At 49.6% G+C, this 21,169-nt stretch overlaps 1 protein-coding gene and 1 pseudogene across 1 annotated transcript in view; both read left to right on the forward strand.

Annotated features, from left to right (window-relative positions):
- The window catches only part of LOC115142093 (gamma-enolase-like), a 20,684-nt gene extending 19,618 nt beyond the window's left edge, over positions 1-1,066 (forward strand). Inside the window, exons 10-11 of the mRNA XM_065007687.1 lie at positions 294-461; positions 584-1,066. Of these exons, the coding sequence (XP_064863759.1) occupies positions 294-461; positions 584-653 (238 nt within the window). The 3' untranslated portion in view covers positions 654-1,066. The remainder of the gene's footprint in view (positions 1-293; positions 462-583) is intronic.
- Positions 1,067-2,343: 1,277 nt separating this feature from the next.
- The window catches only part of LOC115142097 (atrophin-1-like), a 45,217-nt pseudogene continuing 26,391 nt past the window's right edge, over positions 2,344-21,169 (forward strand).

Genomic DNA, 21,169 nt, shown 5'->3' on the forward strand with positions numbered 1-21,169 from the left:
TGTATCTCTCCCCCTGTATCTCTCTCTCTCTCTCTCTGTATCTCTCTCTCTCTCTCTGTATCTCTCTCTCTCTCTCTCTGTATCTCTCCCCTCTCTCTGTATCTCTCCCTCTCTCTCTGTATCTCTCCCCCTCTCTCTCTGTATCTCTCCCTCTCTGTCCATCTCTGTATCTGTCGCTGTCTCTCTCTCTCTCTCTCTCTCTGTATCTCTCCCTCTATCTCTGTATCTGTCTCTGTCTCTCTCTCTCCCTCTCTGTCTGTCTCTCTGTGTATGTCTCTCTGTCTGTCCTCCAGGTGTAAGCTGGCTCAGGAGAATGGCTGGGGGGTGATGGTGAGCCACCGCTCAGGTGAGACAGAGGACACCTTCATTGCTGATCTGGTGGTGGGCCTCTGCACTGGACAAATCAAGACTGGAGCTCCCTGTCGATCAGAGCGGCTGGCCAAATACAATCAACTCATGAGGTTGGTACCCTACTCACTGTGTGTGGTTGTTGCTGTATGACTCTGTATAACTGTCTCTCTGTCTGTTCCTCTCTGAATTCTTCTGTTGTTCTCTTTCTCTTGTTGTCTTTATCCTCTCTTAGGATTGAGGAGGAGTTAGGGGACCAGGCTCGCTTCGCAGGGCACAACTTCCGGAACCCCGCCGCCCTCTAAGACTCCTCTGGGTTGACGGACACTGACACAGAATCACAGACACACATCACATCACTGCAGGGCACAGATGGACTGACAGATGTCCACAGACAGATATACATAACTACCTACAATGAGTCCTTCAGACAGATAGGTCAGACAGACATATGTTTGTAAGGACAGAGAGACAGACAGACTGAATAAGACGTTATTTTCCATCCCTCTCTTTTCTCCTCCCCTTTACCTCAGTTTTCTCATCTCAATTTCCTCAATTGCCCAACCCTTCCCCTTTCCTCCCGCCCTTCCATGTTAGGCAACCTTTCAGTTACCACTTCATTTAAAAGCCTGCCACATAAGTGTCTGTTACCACCCACATGTTTACCACAGAAACCCTCCAATCAATAAAGATATGAACACGTATGATGTAAACATCAGCCACAATTGTGTCTGTGTTTTGTATGGGATATATATATATATATATATATGTGTGTGTTTTAATCATTAAAATGAAAGCTCTACTTTAGACTGGCTATATTGGCTACTGTATCTTCTCTATGTCACTACTTTCACATGGGGCACATTCAATGGGATGGAACGTTTAAAACTTTGCAGGTAGAAATGCATTGGGCTGCCACATTTACCCATTCTTAATTAAATATATAATTGTGTTCAATATCTGAAAGCTCTGTAAAATTGCATCCTAAATAAGACCCTGGCGTGGCTGACACGTGTAATGCGCACTATATGCAGTCACAAGCTGCATCATATTAACAATGTATCAACTGTACCTACACTGTTATATAAATTGTTGCAGGTATATCCATTGCATGTTCTAAATGTAGCAGCAGAGGGAGCGCGAGACGTGGCCTTTTCACGTGAAGGTAAAAGGCGCACAAGCGCAGTAGATCGCTTCTTCACATGGTTACTATGGTTACTACACAATAGGGGACGGGATAGGGGGCTGTGTAAAGGGGGAAGAAAAACGAAAGGAGAGAGTAGGGAGGTGGTTTGCAGAACCGCTTGACTGATCACACTGTAGCTAGCTCCCCCGACACTGTGCAGAGTAAAAGAGAGAGGTAGAGAGAGGTGGAATGAGAAGAAACGGGGTAGGCCTCAGCCTAGGTTTTAGGGGAAAGGTTTATACACTCAAAGAAGAACTCCGTTCTAGGTATGACTAGAATGGACACGGAAACTTTGAGAATTCACTATTATCTAGGCTATAATGGCATTATTCAGTTCGATGCTGTTTGACTACACGTTGGGCTGCATGCTGTAGCCATTTGCCTATCAATAGAATGACGGGGAGAAGTTTTAGAACAAAGGGAGAGAAGGTAAGATTCTGTAAGCTGAGTTATTGTGTGTATAAAGGATCCATGCACAGTAGCTTATAGTGGGCTAATGCACAGTGATCCTACGTTGGAGTGGGGGAAGATACAACTGAAAAAGGGACTTCTCTCCTTCCCTCCCCTCTTCTGAGTGTTGGCCCTCTGCGCCTCTTCCTTCTCCCTGCCTCCCTTTCTTCTCGCTCCCCCATTCCTTAAGAATATGCAAATCACGCCCTCCTCGCCCTCTCTTTCTCTCTTCCTCGAAGTGCATCCCTTGCTCGCCCTCAGTAGATTTTGTGACTGTACCGACGGCAAAAAGTGCAAGTCGTCTTGACGGAGGAAGGGGGAGAAAGAGAAGGGGGAGAAGGGGGTGGGGAAGAGGCAAACGTACGCATCAATTCGTACAGTCTTCAGCGGCACCCCGTTTTTTCCTGCAACGATTTGGGAAGGAGAGAGAACATTCTGCATTATTTGCGGAACCGTTGCAATATGATCCAGCAGCCTATGTTTATAGGTGCGCGTGCTGCCCCTATGTGTGCATGTCAACGTACAGTATAAACCGAGAGAGACGGTTAAAGAAAGGGAGAGTGAAAGGGGACACGCATCGCTGGATATCATAGGTAAGGAGAAGGGAAAATGGATGCTTATATATTTTTGCTATTCTTGTTGGCCACGTTTGTGTCTTCCCTCCCCTTTCTTTGTGCGTTAACGATCATGCGTTATGTGTAATTCATGCCCGGGTAAAATGTGTGTTAGGTTACAACGCACAACAGACGCACTCACATTCCAACGAGAAAAGGCGTCTCGGTGAAGAATGGCATTCGCCATTCTATTCCGAATTATTTTTTCAAGACATGAAGAAAAAAACAGTACGGTATGGGAGAAACACAACAGGCATAGATAGACACAGGACCCATTCTGTTCTGCATTATCAGTGTTAGCCTATATGTGCTATTACACATAGCGTCTACATCGTCGGTCTAGTCTATTCCGATGTAGCTCGCTTGTTGTACAGAATAGCAGAGCCGGTCGCATCTGCATGTGTATCAATAACAGTAGCGGGAGAAGAAAGGAGAAAGAGAACCTGCTTGTCGGTGCCTGCTTCTCGGTGTCTGTCGGTGATGTGAGCTGTGTAACTGCATACTTACACGGGCTAAAGACATGCTGCGATGCATCACATATTTCATTTTAATGCATTCATGTGTGTGAGAGCGAGAAACAGTTCATGTGCACATATGTGTGTGTGTGTTTCACCATTGCTATACATTGTTTGATTATTATAAGCTATGGTAAATGCTATGTTGGCTTTTAGTGTTGATGGACCACAGCCAGGGACCAGCAAATTAAACCATGAATAGTAGCAGCCAGCCACCTGTGACTAAGATATACACTGACTGTATACAGTATCTATGTGTCATTGGGATCCATAGCCTCCCTCCTCTGCTTTACATTGGGCCCATAGGCCTACACTCCCCAAATATTGATTTCATAGCACAAGTAATGGCTCAATGTTTATCATTGAGTGTGTGGAATTGTGAATTCTTTAACTACTGCAATATAGAAGACAACATGTCTATGGGAAAAGTCACTATAGCGCTATGCACATTGCACGTGTAAAGGAGGGGGTTCTGTGAACCAAGATAGCTTGACGACTGATAAGTAGCCTCGTCTGAGACGTGGACTTGTGTTAGCTCTCCGGGCTAATGCCTAGGCTTTAGCTCAGCAGGATAACACAGTCTTGTGGAGCTTAGTCCAGGTTCAAAGCCAGTTGGTGACACACACTCGCCTGATGTTGAATTCATGCCAAGTGACTATACACTACTATTCAATGTGTGTTTCTGTGTGTGAATCTGCAACTAACAGCTGTAACTTTTTGTATAAAGTGTGTGAGTGTTTGAATAAGTCAACATATGCAGTATGCACTAATAATTCATATATGTAGTAATGGTGCCACCACACACTGCATCTGTGTCTTTACTGCTCGATGGGTTGAACACAAGGCCTTCCATTGTCAGTGCTAACTACCTGGCTAAATATATCCCTTTATATCACCCAGTGTGCCACTGTTCTATTTATATCCTCATTCAGTACACATGAGCTTGACTGGGTGAATGGGTGAATGAGTTGGACATGTAAAACCTGTGTCATATTTCATAGTCTACTACCCTAATGAATGAAGGGGTGAATGAGTTGGACATGTAAAACCTGTGTCATATTTCATAGTCTACTACCCTAATGAATGAAGGGGTGAATGAGTTGGACTTGTAAAACCTGTGTCATATTTCATAGTCTACTACCCTAATGAATGAAGGGGTGAATGAGTTGGACATGTAAAACCTGTGTCATATTTCATAGTCTACTACCCTAATGAATGAAGGGGTGAATGAGTTGGACTTGTAAAACCTGTGTCATATTTCATAGTCTACTACCCTAATGAATGAAGGGGTGAATGAGTTGGACATGTAAAACCTGTGTCATATTTCATAGTCTACTACCCTAATGAATGAAGGGGTGAATGAGTTGGACTTGTAAAACCTGTGTCATATTTCATAGTCTACTACCCTAATGAATGAAGGGGTGAATGAGTTGGACATGTAAAACCTGTGTCATATTTCATAGTCTACTACCCTAATGAATGAAGGGGTGAATGAGTTGGACTTGTAAAACCTGTGTCATATTTCATAGTCTACTACCCTAATGAATGAAGGGGTGAATGAGTTGGACATGTAAAACCTGTGTCATATTTCATAGTCTACTACCCTAATGAATGAATGGGTGAATGAGTTGGACATGTAAAACCTGTGTCATATTTCATAGTCTACTACCCTAATGAATGAAGGGGTGAATGAGTTGGACATGTAAAACCTGTGTCATATTTCATAGTCTACTACCCTAATGAATGAATGGGTGAATGAGTTGGACATATATGTTGCATGTCATGGTCAATTACCTGTATCTATTAGTGATGGGGGGAAGATCAGTTACATGTTGGAATATTATTTTTGATGATATATCGTATCGCATCGTTTTGACAATATTGCAATATTATTTTCCCATGACTGATCAAAACTCGTTTTCTCATGCTCTCTTGTCTCTTTGCAGCAGAGATATGGTGAGCAATATTTTTGGAACATCAAATCGCAATAAAATCACAGTATCGATACACAAAACATAGAATTGTGAGAATCGCAATACATATTGTATTGGCACCTAAGTATGATGATAATATTGTCCCTGGCAATTCCCAGCTCTAGATCTATGAATGAATGAATTATCAGACTGTTAACCCCGTGCAGGTTTGGGTCTGGGCTCTTTTTAACCCCATGCAGGTTTGGGTCTGGGGCTGGGCTCTTTTTAACCCCATGCAGGTCTGGGTCTGGGCTCTTTTTAACCCCATGCGGGTTTGGGTCTGGGCTGAGCTCCTGTAGGGTAGGTAAGGGGCTAATGTGGCTCTGGGATAGCCCTTGAGATGGCTATAACAGCTTAAACTCTTTCTGACCCAGGTTTAAACAACACCTTAGTGGGTTCTGATAGGCTGATAAAGACTAGAACATATACACGCATCCAATTGCTTTGGGAAGGTGCTGAACAGTATTCAATGTTCATCAGCATAAGGGAATAATCTGCACACAATATTTTCTTCCAAATGTGTTTATTGTCATACACAACAGTATCTATACATCTGTGTACAGGTTCCATGTCCTTAAAGGAAAACTCCACCCAAAACAATATTTTGGTATTTTTTTCAGTAGTCCATTGTTGAATTGGTGGTATGAATCAAAATGGGACTATATTAATTGTGGGACTATATAAACAATGGACTAATGTAACAAATACCAAAATATTGTTTTCGGGTGGAGTTTTCCTTTAACTGTGATTCTTCTGAATGAACTGAACTGCAGTGTATTACTCATCAATGCATCCATTCAGTATTGAAGTGTGATATGAGTCAGATATCGGTTTTCCTGTAGCATCACTGTGTTGAGGATCCTTGACCTGTACATGCACTCAAAGCCATGCCAGGTTCATCAGTCCACCGTTGCAATGAATTGCCTATAACTCTAGTTGTAATGTTATTGTTCGATATTGATTATTCAATATTTATCCTTCGATGTGTGTACAGCATTTGTTATTATGATTGATGGTGCACTGTAACGTGTCCTGTAAAATAACCTGTTGTTTTATTGTTGTTGTATTATTGTATGATTTGTATGGGGTTTTCTGATGCTACCTAATTCAATGAGACTGGCCTGGTTAGGTAGACAATTCATCATTGTGGTGTTTTTTCCAGGTTGTAGAAGCTCAGATGGTGGTGAGGTGATTTTCAGTCCTACAGAGAAAGACAAGGACACCACTTCATTCACTGCTATGGCCTGTGGGGAGGGATGGACATCATAAAGGAGGAACGATGAAAACTCGAACTCACAAAGAATCGGTATGAACTGTTTCAATGGCTTCCTTCATCTCTACCTTGTTCCCCTGTGTAGCTGAGTGTGCATGTGTGGGTCAGATTGCAGATGTGTTTATTGTTAATATGTTGTATTATATTGCACAGAGATGGATTGTGATGTTACATTTTACATCATTTAAGATTAATACGACTTTTGAAGTTAAGATATTCTGTGTGTATATTCTGTGTGTATATTCTTTGTGGACATTGATGTCATAATTGTTCCTCTCTGTTCTCTTCTCACATCGTCGTTCTTGCCGCTTTCTACCCTCCCAATTCCTCTTCTCTTCTCTCCTTTCCCTCCTCATGCTCTTACCCCCCCCTACCCATCACTGATCCTCTCTCCTTTCCCTCCCTCATGCTCTTACCCTCCACCTCTTACCCCCCATCACTGATCCTCTCTCCTTTCCCTCCTCATGCTCTTACCCCCTACCCATCACTGATCCTCTCTCCTTTCCCTCCTCATGCTCTTACCTCCCCCACCCATCACTGATCCTCTCCTTTCCCTCCTCATGCTCTTACCCCCCACCCATCACTGATCTCTCCTTTCCCTCCTCATGCTCTTACCCCCCCCACCCATCACTGATCATCTTTCCCCTCCATCCTCTCTCCTTTCCCTCCTCATGCTCTTACCCCCCACCCATCACTGATCCTCTCTCCTTTCCCTCCTCATGCTCTTACCCCCCCCTACCCATCACTGATCCTCTCTCCTTTCCCTCCTCATGCTCTTACCCCCACCTACCCATCACTGATCCTCTCTCCTTTCCCTCCTCATGCTCTTACCCCCCCCTACCCATCACTGATCCTCTCTCCTTTCCCTCCTCATGCTCTTACCTCCCCCACCCATCACTGATCCTCTCCCTTTCCCTCCTCATGCTCTTACCTCCCCTACCCATCACTGATCCTCTCTCCTTTCCCTCCTCATGCTCTTACCCCCCTACCCATCACTGATCATCTCTCCTTTCCCTCCTCATGCTCTTACCCCCCCTCTACCCATCACTGATCCTCTCCTTTCCTCCTCATGCTCTTACCCCCCTACCCATCACTGATCCTCTCTCCTTTCCCTCCTCATGCTCTTACCCCCCTACCCATCACTGATCCTCTCTCCTTTCTCCCTCATTCCTGCCCCTCCCTACCCATCACTGATCCTCTATCCTTTCCCTCCTCATGCTCTTACCCCCCTACCCATCACTGATCCTCTCTCCTTTCCCTCCTCATGCTCTTACCCCCCCTACCCATTACTGACCCTTTTCTTTTCCATCCTCATGCTGTTACCCCCCTACCCATCACTGATCCTCTCTCCTTTCCCTCCTCATGCTCTTACCCCCCCCACCCATCACTGATCCTCTCTCCTTTCCCTCCTCATGCTCTTACCTCCCCACCCATCACTGATCCTCTCTCCTTTCCCTCCTCATGCTCTTACCCCCCCCACCCATCACGGATCCTCTATCCTTTCCCTCCTCATGCTCTTACCCCCCCCCACCCATCACTGATCCTCTCTCCTTTCCCTCCTCATGCTCTTACCTCCCCACCCATCACTGATCCTCTCTCCTTTCCCTCCTCATGCTCTTACCCCCCCCCCATCACTACCCATCACTGATCCTCTCTCCTTTCCCTCCTCATGCTCTTACCCCCCTACCCATTACTGACCCTTTTCTTTTCCATCCTCATGCTGTTACCCCCCTACCCATCACTGATCCTCTCTCCTTTCCCTCCTCATGCTCTTACCCCCCTACCCATCACTGATCCTCTCTCCTTTCCCTCCTCATGCTCTTACCTCCCCACCCATCACTGATCCTCTCTCCTTTCCCTCCTCATGCTCTTACCTCCCCCTACCCATCACTGATCCTCTCTCCTTTCCCTCCTCATGCTCTTACCTCCCCCACCCATCACTGATCCTCTCTCCTTTCCCTCCTCATGCTCTTACCCCCACCTACCCATCACTGATCCTCTCTCCTTTCCCTCCTCATGCTCTTACCCCCCTACCCATCACTGATCCTCTCTCCTTTCCCTCCTCATGCTCTTACCCCCCTACCCATCACTGATCCTCTCTCCTTTCCCTCCTCATGCTCTTACCCCCTCTACCCATCACTGATCCTCTCCTTTCCCTCCTCATGCTCTTACCCCCCTACCCATCACTGATCCTCTCTCCTTTCCCTCCTCATGCTCTTACCCCCCTACCCATCACTGATCCTCTCTCCTTTCCCTCCTCATGCTCTTACCCCCTACCCATCACTGATCCTCTCTCCTTTCTCCCTCATTCCTGCCCCCTCCCTACCCATCACTGATCCTCTATCCTTTCCCTCCTCATGCTCTTACCCCCCTACCCATCACTGATCCTCTCTCCTTTCCCTCCTCATGCTCTTACCCCCCTACCCATTACTGACACTTTTTCTTTTCCATCCTCATGCTCTTACCCCCCTACCCATCACTGATCCTCTCTCCTTTCCCTCCTCATGCTCTTACCCCCCTACCCATCACTGATCCTTTCTCCTTTCTCCCTCATTCCTGCCCCTCCCTATTTCATCATCCTTCGTTACACCTTACCCTTCCCTGATCCCTTCTATCCCTCACTTTCCCCCTCTCCCCTTTCTCACTCCTTGGTTTTGTCCTCTACTGTTCTCTTTACTTATTGCTTTGACCCCTTTACCACCCTCTACCCCCGACCCCCATTTACCTCCATCTACACCCCTTTACCACCCTCTACCCCCTCGACCCCATTTACCTCCCTCTACACCCCTCAACCCCCTTTACCCACCTCTACCCATCTTTACCCACCTCTACCCCCTTTACCCACCTCTACCCCCTTTTATCCCACTCATAACCCATTTCCCCTTCTCTCTCTTCATTTGTTCCTTCTCTCTCCTTTTCTCCTTCTTGCCCCTTCCACCCCTGGCGGTTCAGATGCCAATGCGCAGTGGGCGGAGGCGGGGGGGAAGCAACGAGGAGAGGAGGGGTAGACGCCCGCATCCCAGCCCTTCTCGTGCAGAACGAAACGACAGGCAGGCGGTGAGAACCTGTCATGTTTTATGTCTGTTCTTTCCTGTGTTCTCCCTAAGAAACTCTTGTAATGTTGTCCCTCTATGTCTCTAGTAATGGCAGTCTCTTTCTCCTTTTGGCTTTGTTTGTCATGTAGTCCTTCCATCTAGATTTGTCTATCGTAAAGTGTGTGGATGTGTTTAACTATTCTTGTGGGTACCAACTGGGGACAAATGCTATTTCTAGGGGGTTTAGGGTTAGGGTTAGAATTATTGTTAGGGTTAGAATTGCGTTAAGGTTTAGGAGCTAGTGTTAGGTTTAGGGTTAAGGTTAGGTTTTTGGGTTAAGGTTAGGGTAAGAGTAAGAGTACGGGTTAGGGCTAGGGTTTTAGGGAAAATAGGATTTTGAATGGGACTGAATTGTGTGGCCCCACAAGGTTAGCTGTACAGTCGTGGCCAAAAGTTTTGAGAATGACACAAATATACATTTTCACAAAGTCTGCTGCCTTGGTGTCTTTAGATATTTTTTGTCAGATGTTACTATGGAATACTGAAGTATAATTACAAAAATTTCATAAGTGTCAAAGGCATTTATTGACAATTACAAGTTGCATTACAAGTTGATGCAAAGAGTCAATATTTGCAGTGTTGACCCTTCTTTTGCAATACCTCTGCAATCCGCCCTGGCATGCTGTCAATTAACTTCTGGGCCACATCCTGACTGATGGCAGCCCATTCTTGCATAATCAATGCTTGGAGTTTGTCAGAATTTGTGGGTTTTTGTTTGTCCACCCGCCTCTTGAGGATTGACCACAAGTTCTCAATGGGATTAAGGTCTGGGGAGTTTCCTGACCATGGACCCAAAATATCAATGTTTTATTCCCGAGCCACTAAGTTATCACTTTTGCCTTATGGCAAGGTGCTCCATCATGCTGGAAAAGGCATTGTTTGTCACCAAACTGTTCCTGGATGGTTGGGAGAAGTTTCTCTCTGAGGATGTGTTGGTACCATTCCTTATTCATGGCTGTGTTCTTAGGCAAAATTGTGAGTGAGCCCACTCCCCTGGCTGAGAAGCAACCCCACACATGAATGGTCTCAAGATGCATTACTGTTGGCATGACACAGGAATGATGGTAGCGCTCACCTTGTCTTCTCCAGACAAGCTTTTTTCCGGATGCCCCAAACAATCGGAAACGGGATTCATCAGAGAAAATTACTTTACCACCAGTCCTCAGCAGTCCAATCCCTGTGCCTTTTGCAGAATATCAGTCTGTCTGTGATGTTTTTCCTGGATAGAAGTGGCTTCTTTGCTGCCCTTCTTGACACCAGGCCATCCTCCAAAAGTCTTCACCTCACTGTGCGTGCAGATGCACTCACACCTGCCTGATGCCATTCCTGAGCAAGCTCTGTACTGGTGGTGCTCCAATCCCGCAGTTGAATCAACTTTAGGAGACGGTCCTGGCGCTTGCTGGACTTTCTTGGGCGCCCTGAAGCCTTCTTCACAACAATTGAACCGCTGTCCTTGAAGTTCTTGATGATCTGATAAATGGTTGATTTAGGTGTAATCTTACTGGCAGCAATATCCTTGCCTGTGAAGCCCTTTTTGTGCAAAGCAATGATGACGGCATGTGTTTCCTTGCAGGTAACCATGGTTGAAAGAGGAAGAACAATGATTCCAAGCACCACCTTCCTTTTGAAGCTTCCAGTCTGTTATTCGAACTCAATCAGCATGACAGAGTGATCTCCAGCCTTGTCAACACTCACACCTGTGTTAACGAGAGAATCACTGATATGATGTCTGCTGGTCCTTTTGTGGCAGGGCTGAAATGCAGTGGAAATGTTTTTGCATGGCAAAGAGGGACTTTGCAATTAATTGCTATTCGTCTGATCACTCTTCATAACATTCTGGAGTATATGCAAATTGCCATCATACAAACTGAGGCAGCAGACTTTGTGAAAATGTATATTTGTGTCATTCTCAAAACTTTTGGCCAAGAGTGTATGTGTGTGTGTGTGTGTGTGTGTCTGTGTGTGTGTGTACATGTGTGTGAGTGAGAGAAGAGGCTGTCAGTTATTAGATACTGATCTACATGTAAGCCTTAATGAAGCCGTGTGTGCGTGCCTGTATGAGTCATCACCACCATGATTACCTTATATGTACAATTGTAGTGTTTTATACTGCTTTTACCTGCAGTGTCATCTCTCGTTGAGTTTGTCTTTCTTACTTTAAAAAATGATATGCATGCATATTCTGTATCTTAGCAAAGAGCTGCTGGTGAGGAATTGGCTGTCAGTCGCTTCAATCACAGATCGCAAGGCCATGATTCGTCAGAGAGTGAAGCGGAGGAACTTGTGCCTCCACCAAAGAGGCAGAAAGTCCAGGTTAGTGTAATGTGATGTTGAACTGCACCACTAGGTTGAATTAGGATGTTTTAATGTCAACATTTAATTAATATATACTTTCCTCATATTCACCTTATGTCATCAGGATTCTTCCTCTGTCACCAACCCACCGACTTCAACTCATTCAACTGACAGTACTCCCCCCACTATACCGCCCCCACCCTCGGCTCCCAGACAGTCACGTGACAGTGACAACGAGGATGGTCAATCCCAGGGCAGCAGGAGCTCAGTTGTAGGGAGCTTGGCCAATAGTCTGAGCAGTGGGCGGGACATCGACCAGGACAATAGATCTTCCTCCCCGAGTCTCTCTGCCTCCCCTCCAGCCAGTTTAGACTCTGACTCTGATGGTCCAGACTCACCAAAGCAAGGAGAGGGGGAACGGGAGAAAAGGAAAGAGGGAGGAGTGGGGAAGACAGGAGGAGAGGAAAGGAGGGCAGCCAGAGAGGGGAGAGGGGATGAGTCTTGCGGGGATGGAGAAAGGAAGGATGGAGGAATAGAGGACAGCCCTTCTCTGAAGCTGCCATCCTCCTCCATCTCTTCCTCTGCTCCTGTTCCCTCTCTCCGCGGAGCAGGGGATTCAGCCAATGACAGCAATAGTGGCAGGAAGTCCTATTTCTCACAGGACTCCAAGCTGGTAAGCAAGATGGAGTATGGACCGGCCAGCGCTGACACTGTGCACAGTGGCAATCGAATTAACTCCAAAGCTAAAGCTCAGTGCGTGACCAAGGCAACTGTCGCCGGGGGAGACTATCCCCACGGCAACCCCAACATTCCACACCCCCCTCCACCACCCCTTCCTCCTCCACCAGCGCTGAAACCCTTAGAACTAGGGGGGCAGAACCTGCCCTCAGAAGTCAAAGTAGAGAGAGAGAAAATGGAGAAAGGTGAGAAACTGATTGACAACAAGACGGCTCCTCCCTCTCTGTTGCCCCAAACCAGCCCATTACCCCCCTCCCAGCCACCGCCCCACCCCCACCACTACAGCCCCACCGGATGGCAGGGAGGCACTGCAACCGGTTGCCAGGGGAGCTGGGGCTACACCCGTTACTCTGGTAACCACCACGCTCACCAGCCGCAGCACCAACCCCCAGTGCAGCAGCAGCAACTGCCATCCGTCTACAACCCCCCTTCCTCCCGTCATTCGTCCTCCTCCCACCCCCCTTACCTCCCCCACCCCCACAAGGAGTACCTCCCCAGGTATGCTTCCGGGGGAGGGGAAAGGGAGAGGGGGGCGGCCGGCGAGAGGGAGAGAGGGGGAGTGAGGGTGGAGTATGGGGGGAGGGAGATAGGTAGGGATTTCTCGGCTATTAGTGGTAGTAACAGCAGCACTTCTGGTGGGATGGGGGGTCCTAATGGGGTCCAAGGGAGGGAGTTTGGGGGTCAGAACCGGGAGTACCCAGGCCTGGGACCTCAGGGCTCTGTGAGAGACCCCCATGGGTCCTGGGGAAGAGAATTTGGACCGGGGGTGTTCAGAGAAAGAGAGAGGGATAGAGAGAGGGAGAGGGAGGGAGAGAGGGATGTAGGAGGAAGGGAGTTTCCTTTACTGAATCGTAATGAGAATCAGAACAGGGAGTTTGGACCCACTGGTGCTGGGGGAGGAAGGGGGCACCCCAGAGACAAAGAGGGGGGCGGTGGGGCGAGTTTGGGGGCCAGATGAGAGAGGTGGGGGCAATGGTAACCCCAATAATAACCGCCTCCCCCTAGGAAACCCCTCAAGCTCGACCAGTGGGTTACCTGCAGCCCCCATGCTAAACCGCGACCCCCTTCCTCACCCCAAAACAACCCCAGCCACCCTACCCTACCCCCCACCCACATCCTCAAAGCGCCTCCAAACGAGACTACCCCCATCGATGGACCAGGCACAGACAAGGCACAGTCCCCCCTCTGGATCAGAACACTTCCATAGAGAGTACCCTCCTGGGGCCAAGGACTATCCCCCTGGTGGCCCACCCTCCACCGGCCCGGCCCGCGAGTACCCCAGCCCTCCCGGAATGACTCCAAACCTGGGCCGAGACTACCCAGGTGGACCTCAGATCCCCCACCCCCACTTTCCAGCCCAGCAGCCCAGAGACAGGGACCGAGAGAGGGACACTAACCAGCGAGAGTCGTCTCTCTACCAAAACCGTGGCGGTCCCCCAACCCCGTCCCTTTCTCCCTCTTCTTCCTCCTCCACTCCTCATGGACACCCTCCGAATGCTCCTTACCCTCCTCCGCCACCTCCTCCCCCTCTCCCCCTCCCCAAACCTCCCTTGCTCAGCCCCAACCCCCTCCGGCCTGGGACCCAATCACGTTCGTCCGGCAAATTATTCTTCCTCCAATCAGACTCCTGCAACACCCCTCTCTCCTTTACTAAGCCCCTCGACCAATCAGATGGGAGGGTTTCCTTCCTACCCGCCAGGCTCGTCCTCCGGGGCCAACATGTCACTTCCTGGTTCAGGTGTGTCACCTGGCTGTCGGCCCTCACCCTTCCACAGCACTTTGAACAGCCACGCCCCCTTCAGCGGCCCCTACCACTCCAATGGGAACAGTGGGAACAACCTGGTCCCGACTAACAGCAATAGTAACAGTAGCAGTGGCAGCAGCCATACCAACTCTCTCTCTCAGTCCCTCTCACCTCAAAACGCCTCAAAAGGACCCCCACCTCTTAGTAACCCCGGCAACAACAATGGCACTTCGGCCCCTGGCTGTAGCTCCTCACTTCCTAGAGATGGGCATTCTGATTCTTCCACAGGTCCACCTCCCCCACCTGTCATCAAGGAGGAACCAATAGAGGAGAGGGAGGAGAGTGAAAGCCCACCTCCTGTTTTGAGAAGCCCCTCCCCTGAGCCCAAGCCGGTGGACATTCCGATCCACGCCAGCCAATCAGCACGGTGAGATGGGACAGGTGTCATAGCAACAGAAGGGATCCATCATATGTCACGCTAACAAGTTCTAACAACTGATTTATGTGGTTTTATCTCTGTTTTTGTCACTGGCACTTATCATAATATGTCAGATATTATTTCTAGATAAAGGGGCTGAGAAATGTATTCCTGTCACAGAAGATGTTTTGTAGACAGGCCTACAGTATATCAAAGACAACACCACCCATCACAGAATATGTTTTGTAGACAAGCCTACAGTATATCAAAGACAACAACACCCATCACAGAAGATGTTTTGTAGACAGGCCTACAGTATATCAAAGACAACAACACCTGTCACAGAAGATGTTTTGTAGACAGGCCTACAGTATATCAAAGACAACAACACCCAGCCTACAGTATATCAAAGACAACAACACCCATCACAGAAGATGTTTTGTAGACAGGACTACAGTATATCAAAGACAACAACACCTGTCACAGAAGATGTTTTGTAGACAGGCCTACAGTATATCAAAGACAACAACACCTGTCACAGAAGAGGTTTTGTAGACAGGACTACAGTATATCAAAGACAACAACACCCATCACAGAAGATGTTTTGTAGACAGGACTACAGTATATCAAAGACAACAACACCCATCACAGAAGATGTTTTGTAGACAGGACTATAGTATATCAAAGACAACAACACCCATCACAGAAGATGTTTTGTAGACAGGACTATAGTATATCAAAGACAACAACACCCATCACAGAAGATGTTTTGTAGACAGGACTATAGTATATCAAAGACAACAACACCCATCACAGAAGATGTTTTGTAGACAGGACTACAGTATATCAAAGACAACAACACCCATCACAGAAGATGTTTTGTAGACAGGACTACAGTATATCAAAGACAACAACACCCATCACAGAAGATGTTTTGTAGACAGGACTACAGTATATCAAAGACAACAACACCTGTCACAGAAGACATTGCCAGATAATGAAGATAGTATCATCATATGGGAACAAAATCCGATGCATAAATTGGTTATATTTTGCTGATGTTGTTCTAGGTTCCACAGGGTTCTAGATCGGGGCAGTGGAAACTCCTGCGCCCGCAGCGACGTTCTCTTTGTCCCTCTGGACGGCTCCAAACTGTGGAAGAAGAGGAACGAGGTGATCGAGAGAGCCCGGAGAGAGGTGGAGCAGAGGGCCAGAGACCTGAGGGAGAAAGAGCGGGAACGAGAGAGGGAGAGAGAGAGGGAGCGGGACCTGGAGAGGCATCTACAAGTGAGTATAATGAGGCAGGGAGGGGAGGCGATGAGCGAGGGAGAGGGACACAATGCTCAATTTCCTTCTCCTTTTTGTCTCTTTAAATGCTCCCTCTTTCCCTGCAGCAACAGAAGGACAATAACAATGCAAATATACAACGCCAGGGATCCTCTCTCTTCTTCCCCTCCTCCTCCATCCTCCTCGACCCTAACTCTTCTTCAAACCCTGGGTCTCACCCTCAACCTCACCCCCAGCAGCACCACTCCCACCCTCACCCCCACGCTCACCTCCACCACTCCCACCTCCACCCCTCCCTCTCTCAACACATCCCACACTCCCTCCTCATGCAGTCAATGGGGGGTTCAACGGTGGTTGGCCCACAGGGGGCTCTGGGGATCGGGTTAGGAGGGCCGTACCTGGGCCCTGACACCCCGGCACTGCGGACCCTGAGCGAGTACGCCCGGCCCCACGCCATGTCCCCCCTCGGGGCTAGTCGCCAACACCCGCATGTCCACCATCATGGCCACCCTCATGGCCACCCCCATGTCCACCCCTCCTTCTTCCTCCCCCAGTTCCAGAACCATGCTCTGGCCCACCCACATCACATGCCTGCTGATGCAGCCACAGCGGCAGCCATCTTGGGTTTCCTCTATGGGGGCAGTATGGAGGGAGGGCCAGGGGGGCATGGAGGAGGACATGGGGGGATGGGGGGTGCAGGGTTAGGGGGGATGGGGTTTCCCCATGCAGTGGCAGCCCACCGTGAGCGCATGAAGCCGGGGTTTGAGTTTAAGAGTGAGGACAGGGTGTACCAGCCGGGCTCCTTGGGAGATCCTACGGCTCTCGCCCTCGCCCACTCCCACTCGCATGCCCACGCACACGCTCATGCACATGCTCACTCCCTACTGCTGGGGGAGGGGTGGAGGTGAGGTGGCCATTTATGGCACCCCCTCCCCAGGCTCCTCCACCCCCTCCACCGCCCCTCCAGAACCCAGCGTTAGCCCCAGTGAGTCGCCTCCCTAACCCTCCTCCCGCCCCTCAGTCCCTCTCCAACCCTCCCCCTTCTCCCTGCTTCCTCCCTCGCTCCCCTCTCACCCTGCACCTGCACCAGCCCCTCCACCCCCAGTGCCCGTAGCTGCACCTCTGCCCGCTCCTCCTCCACCCTCCTCCAACCCTGTTTCATCCCTCCATCATCCCGCACCGCACTCCTTTCCCAGCTCCCTCCCCCCATCTCACCCCCCACCTGCCCCGGTGACCGCCCCTCCCGAGACCTACCCCCCTCTCACTCGCTCCCCCACCACATCTGAGAGAGAGAGGAGTGGAGAGAGGGAGAGAGAAAGAGAGCGAGACAGAGCGGGGCTGCCAGCCGGTGGAGAGAGGGGACGAGAGAGGGAGAGGGAGCGAGAGAGAGAAAGAGAAAGAGGGGGAAGCAATGGAAGTGGAGGAAGTGGTGGAAGTGGAGGAGGAGGAGAGATTCCGGGGCGTCTTCAGATGTTGAACGTCACGCCTCATCATCACCAGCACTCACACATCCACTCCCACCTGCACCTGCACCAGCAAGACACAGGTACCCACTGCTGCTCACAGTTGTGATCTTGTACTATGATCTACACACTACTATTTAGTGCTCTTTTGAGCTGGACCTGAGAAAGCTCTTCCTGTCTGATACAGATGTTGATGTTAACATGGTTATTGATGCTGTGACTCTTATTAAATATCTCCTTGTGTTTCCTGTTACATCATTGGCCCCTAGCGGCGGGCGGGGTGCACCCCCTGATGGACCCGTTGGCGTCAGGGTCTCCCCTGGCCCGCCTGCCCTACCCAGGGGCAGCACTGGGCACCCCCATCCTGGCACACCCCCTCACTGAAAGCGAGGTGCTACGACAACAGCTCTTCGGTGAGGAAAGGATTGTTTTTTCAGTCTGTTTGTTTATTTTTCTGTCTGTCTGTCTGTGTTGTATCATGAATATGATACCTACTGTACCTATCTTTCTGTCACTATCTACCTTACCTGTCTCTCCTCTTCTCCACTCCTCCCCTCACCTGTCTCTCCCTTCTCCACTCCTCCTCTCACTTGTCAATCTCCTTCTCCACTCCTCCTCTCACCTGTCTATCTCCTTCTCCACTCCTCCTATCACCTTTCTCTCCTCTTCTCCACTCCTCCTCTCACCTGTCTATCTCCTTATCCACTCCTCTCACCTGTCTATCTCCTTCTCCACTCCTCCTCTCACCTGTCTATCTCCTTCTCCACTCCTCCCCTCACCTGTCTCTCCCTTCTACACTCCTCCTCTCACCTGTCTATCTCCTTCTCCACTCCTCCTCCACTCCTCCTCTCACCTGTCTATCTCCTTCTCCACCCCTCCTCTCACCTGTCTCATGTCTTCTCCACTCCTCCTCTCACCTGTCTATCTCCTTCTCCACCCCTCCTCTCACCTGTCTCCTGTCTTCTCCACTCCTCTTCTCACATGTCTATCTCCTTCTCCACTCCTCCTATCACCTTTCTCTCCTCTACTACACTCCTCCTCTCACCTGTCTCTCTCTTCTCCACTCCTCCTCTCACCTGTCTCTCCCTTCTCCACTCCTCCACTCCTCCTCTCACCTCTATCTCCTCACCTGTCTCTCCTCTTCTCCCACTCCTCCTCTCACCTCAATCTCCTTCTCCTCCTCCTCTCACCTGTCTATCTCCTTCTCCACTCCTCCCTCACCTGTCTCTACCTTCTACTCCTCCTCTCACCTGTCAATCTCCTTCTCCACTCCTCCTATCACCTTTCTCTCCTCTTCTCCACTCCTCCTCTCACCTGTCTATCTCCTTATCCACTCCTCCTCTCACCTGTCAATCTCCTTCTCCACTCCTCCCCTCACCTGTCTCTCCTCTTCTCCACTCCTCCTCTCACCTGTCTCTCCCTTTACACTCCTCCTCTCACTTGTCAATCTCCTTCTCCACTCCTCCTCTCACCTTTCTCTCCTCTTCTCCATTCCTCCTCTCACCTGTCTATATCCTTATCCACTCCTCCTCTCACCTGACTATCTCCTTCTCCACTCCTCCTCTCACCTGTCTGTCTCCTTCTCCACTCCTCCCCTCACCTGTCTCTCCCTTCTACACTCCTCCTCTCACTTGTCAATCTCCTTCTCCACTCCTCCTCTCACTTGTCAATCTCCTTCTCCACTCCTCCTCTCACCTGTCTATCTCCTTGTCCACTCCTCCTCTCACCTGTCTATCTCCTTCTCCACTCCTCCCCTCACCTGTCTCTCCTCTTCTCCACTCCTCCTCTCACTTGTCTATCTCCTTCTACACTCCTCCTCTCACCTGTCTATCTCCTTGTCCACTCCTCCTCTCACCTGTCTATCTCCTTCTCCACTCCTCCTCTCACCTGTCAATCTCCTTCTCCACTCCTCCCCTCACCTGTCTCTCCTCTTCTCCACTCCTCCTCTCACCTGTCAATCTCCTTCTCCACTCCTCCTCTCACCTGTCTGTCTCCTCTCCTTCTCCTACTCCTCCTCTCTCACCTGTCAATCTCTTCTCCAATCACCTTTCTCTCTCCTCCTCCTCACCTGTCTATCTCCTTCTCCACTCCTCCTCTCACCTGTCTATCTCCCACTCCTCTCACCTGTCTCTCCTTCTCTCCTCTCACCTGTCTATCTCCTTCTCCACTCCTCCTCTCACCTGTCTCTCCTTCTCCACTCCTCCTCTCACCTGTCTATCTCCTTCTCCCTCCTCCTCTCACCTGTCTATCTCCTTCTCACCCTCCTCTCACCTCTCCTGTCTTCTCACTCCTCCTCTCACCTGTCAATCTCCTTCTCCACCCCTCCTCTCACCTGCCTCCTGTCTTCTCCTCCTCTTCTCCTGTCTATCTCCTTCTCCACTCCTCCTTCTCTCTCCTCCTCTCCTCCTCTCACCTGTCTCTCTCTTCTCCTCCTCCTCTCACCTGTCTCTCCCTTCTCCCTCAATCTCCTTCTCCACTCCTCCTCTCACCTGTCTATCTCCTTCTCCACTCCTCCCCTCACCTGTCTCTACCTCCTCTCACCTGTCAATCTCCTTCTCCACTCCTCCTCTCACCTGTCTATCTCCTTCTCCACTCCTCCCTCACCTGTCTCTCCTTCTACACTCCTCCTCTCACCTGTCAATCTCCTTCTCCACTCCTCCTCTCACCTTTCTCTCCTCTTCTCCACTCCTCCTCTCACCTGTCTATCTCCTTATCCACTCCTCCTCTCACCTGTCAATCTCCTTCTCCACTCCTCCCCTCACCTGTCTCTCCTCTTCTCCACTCCTCCTCTCACCTGTCTCTCCCTTTACACTCCTCCTCTCACTTGTCAATCTCCTTCTCCACTCCTCCTCTCACCTTTCTCTCCTCTTCTCCATTCCTCCTCTCACCTGTCTATATCCTTATCCACTCCTCCTCTCACCTGTCTCTTCTCCACTCCTCCTCTCACCTGTCTGTCTCCTTCTCCACTCCTCCCCTCACCTGTCGCTCCTTCTCCCTCCTCCTCTCACTTGTCAATCTCCTTCTCCACTCCTCCTCTCACTTGTCAATCTCCTTCTCCACTCCTCCTCTCACCTGTCTATCTCCTTCTCCACTCCTCCCCTCACCTGTCTCTCCTCTTCTCCACTCCTCCTCTCACCTGTCTATCTCCTTCTACACTCCTCCTCCTATCTCCTTGTCCTCCTCCTCTCACCTGTCTATCTCCTTCTCCACTCCTCCTCTCACCTGTCAATCTCCTTCTCCACTCCTCCCCTCACCTGTCTCTCCTCTTCTCCACTCCTCCTCTCACCTGTCAATCTCCTTCTCCACTCCTCCTCTCACCTGTCTATCTCCTTCTCCACTCCTCCCCTCACCTGTCTCTACCTTCTACACTCCTCCTCTCACCTGTCAATCTCCTTCTCCACTCCTCCTATCACCTTTCTCTCCTCTTCTCCACTCCTCCTCTCACCTGTCTATCTCCTTCTCCACTCCTCCTCTCACCTGTCTATCTCCTTATCCACTCCTCCTCTCACCTGTCAATCTCCTTCTCCACTCCTCCCCTCACCTGTCTCTCCTCTTCTCCACTCCTCCTCTCACCTGTCTCTCCCTTTACACTCCTCCTCTCACTTGTCAATCTCCTTCTCCACTCCTCCTCTCACCTTTCTCTCCTCTTCTCCACTCCTCCTCTCACCTGTCTATATCCTTATCCACTCCTCCTCTCACCTGTCTATCTCCTTCTCCACTCCTCCTCTCACCTGTCTGTCTCCTTCTCCACTCCTCCCCTCACCTGTCTC

This window comes from Oncorhynchus nerka, linkage group LG3, assembly GCF_034236695.1.
Source record: "Oncorhynchus nerka isolate Pitt River linkage group LG3, Oner_Uvic_2.0, whole genome shotgun sequence".
Taxonomy (NCBI): domain Eukaryota; kingdom Metazoa; phylum Chordata; class Actinopteri; order Salmoniformes; family Salmonidae; genus Oncorhynchus; species Oncorhynchus nerka.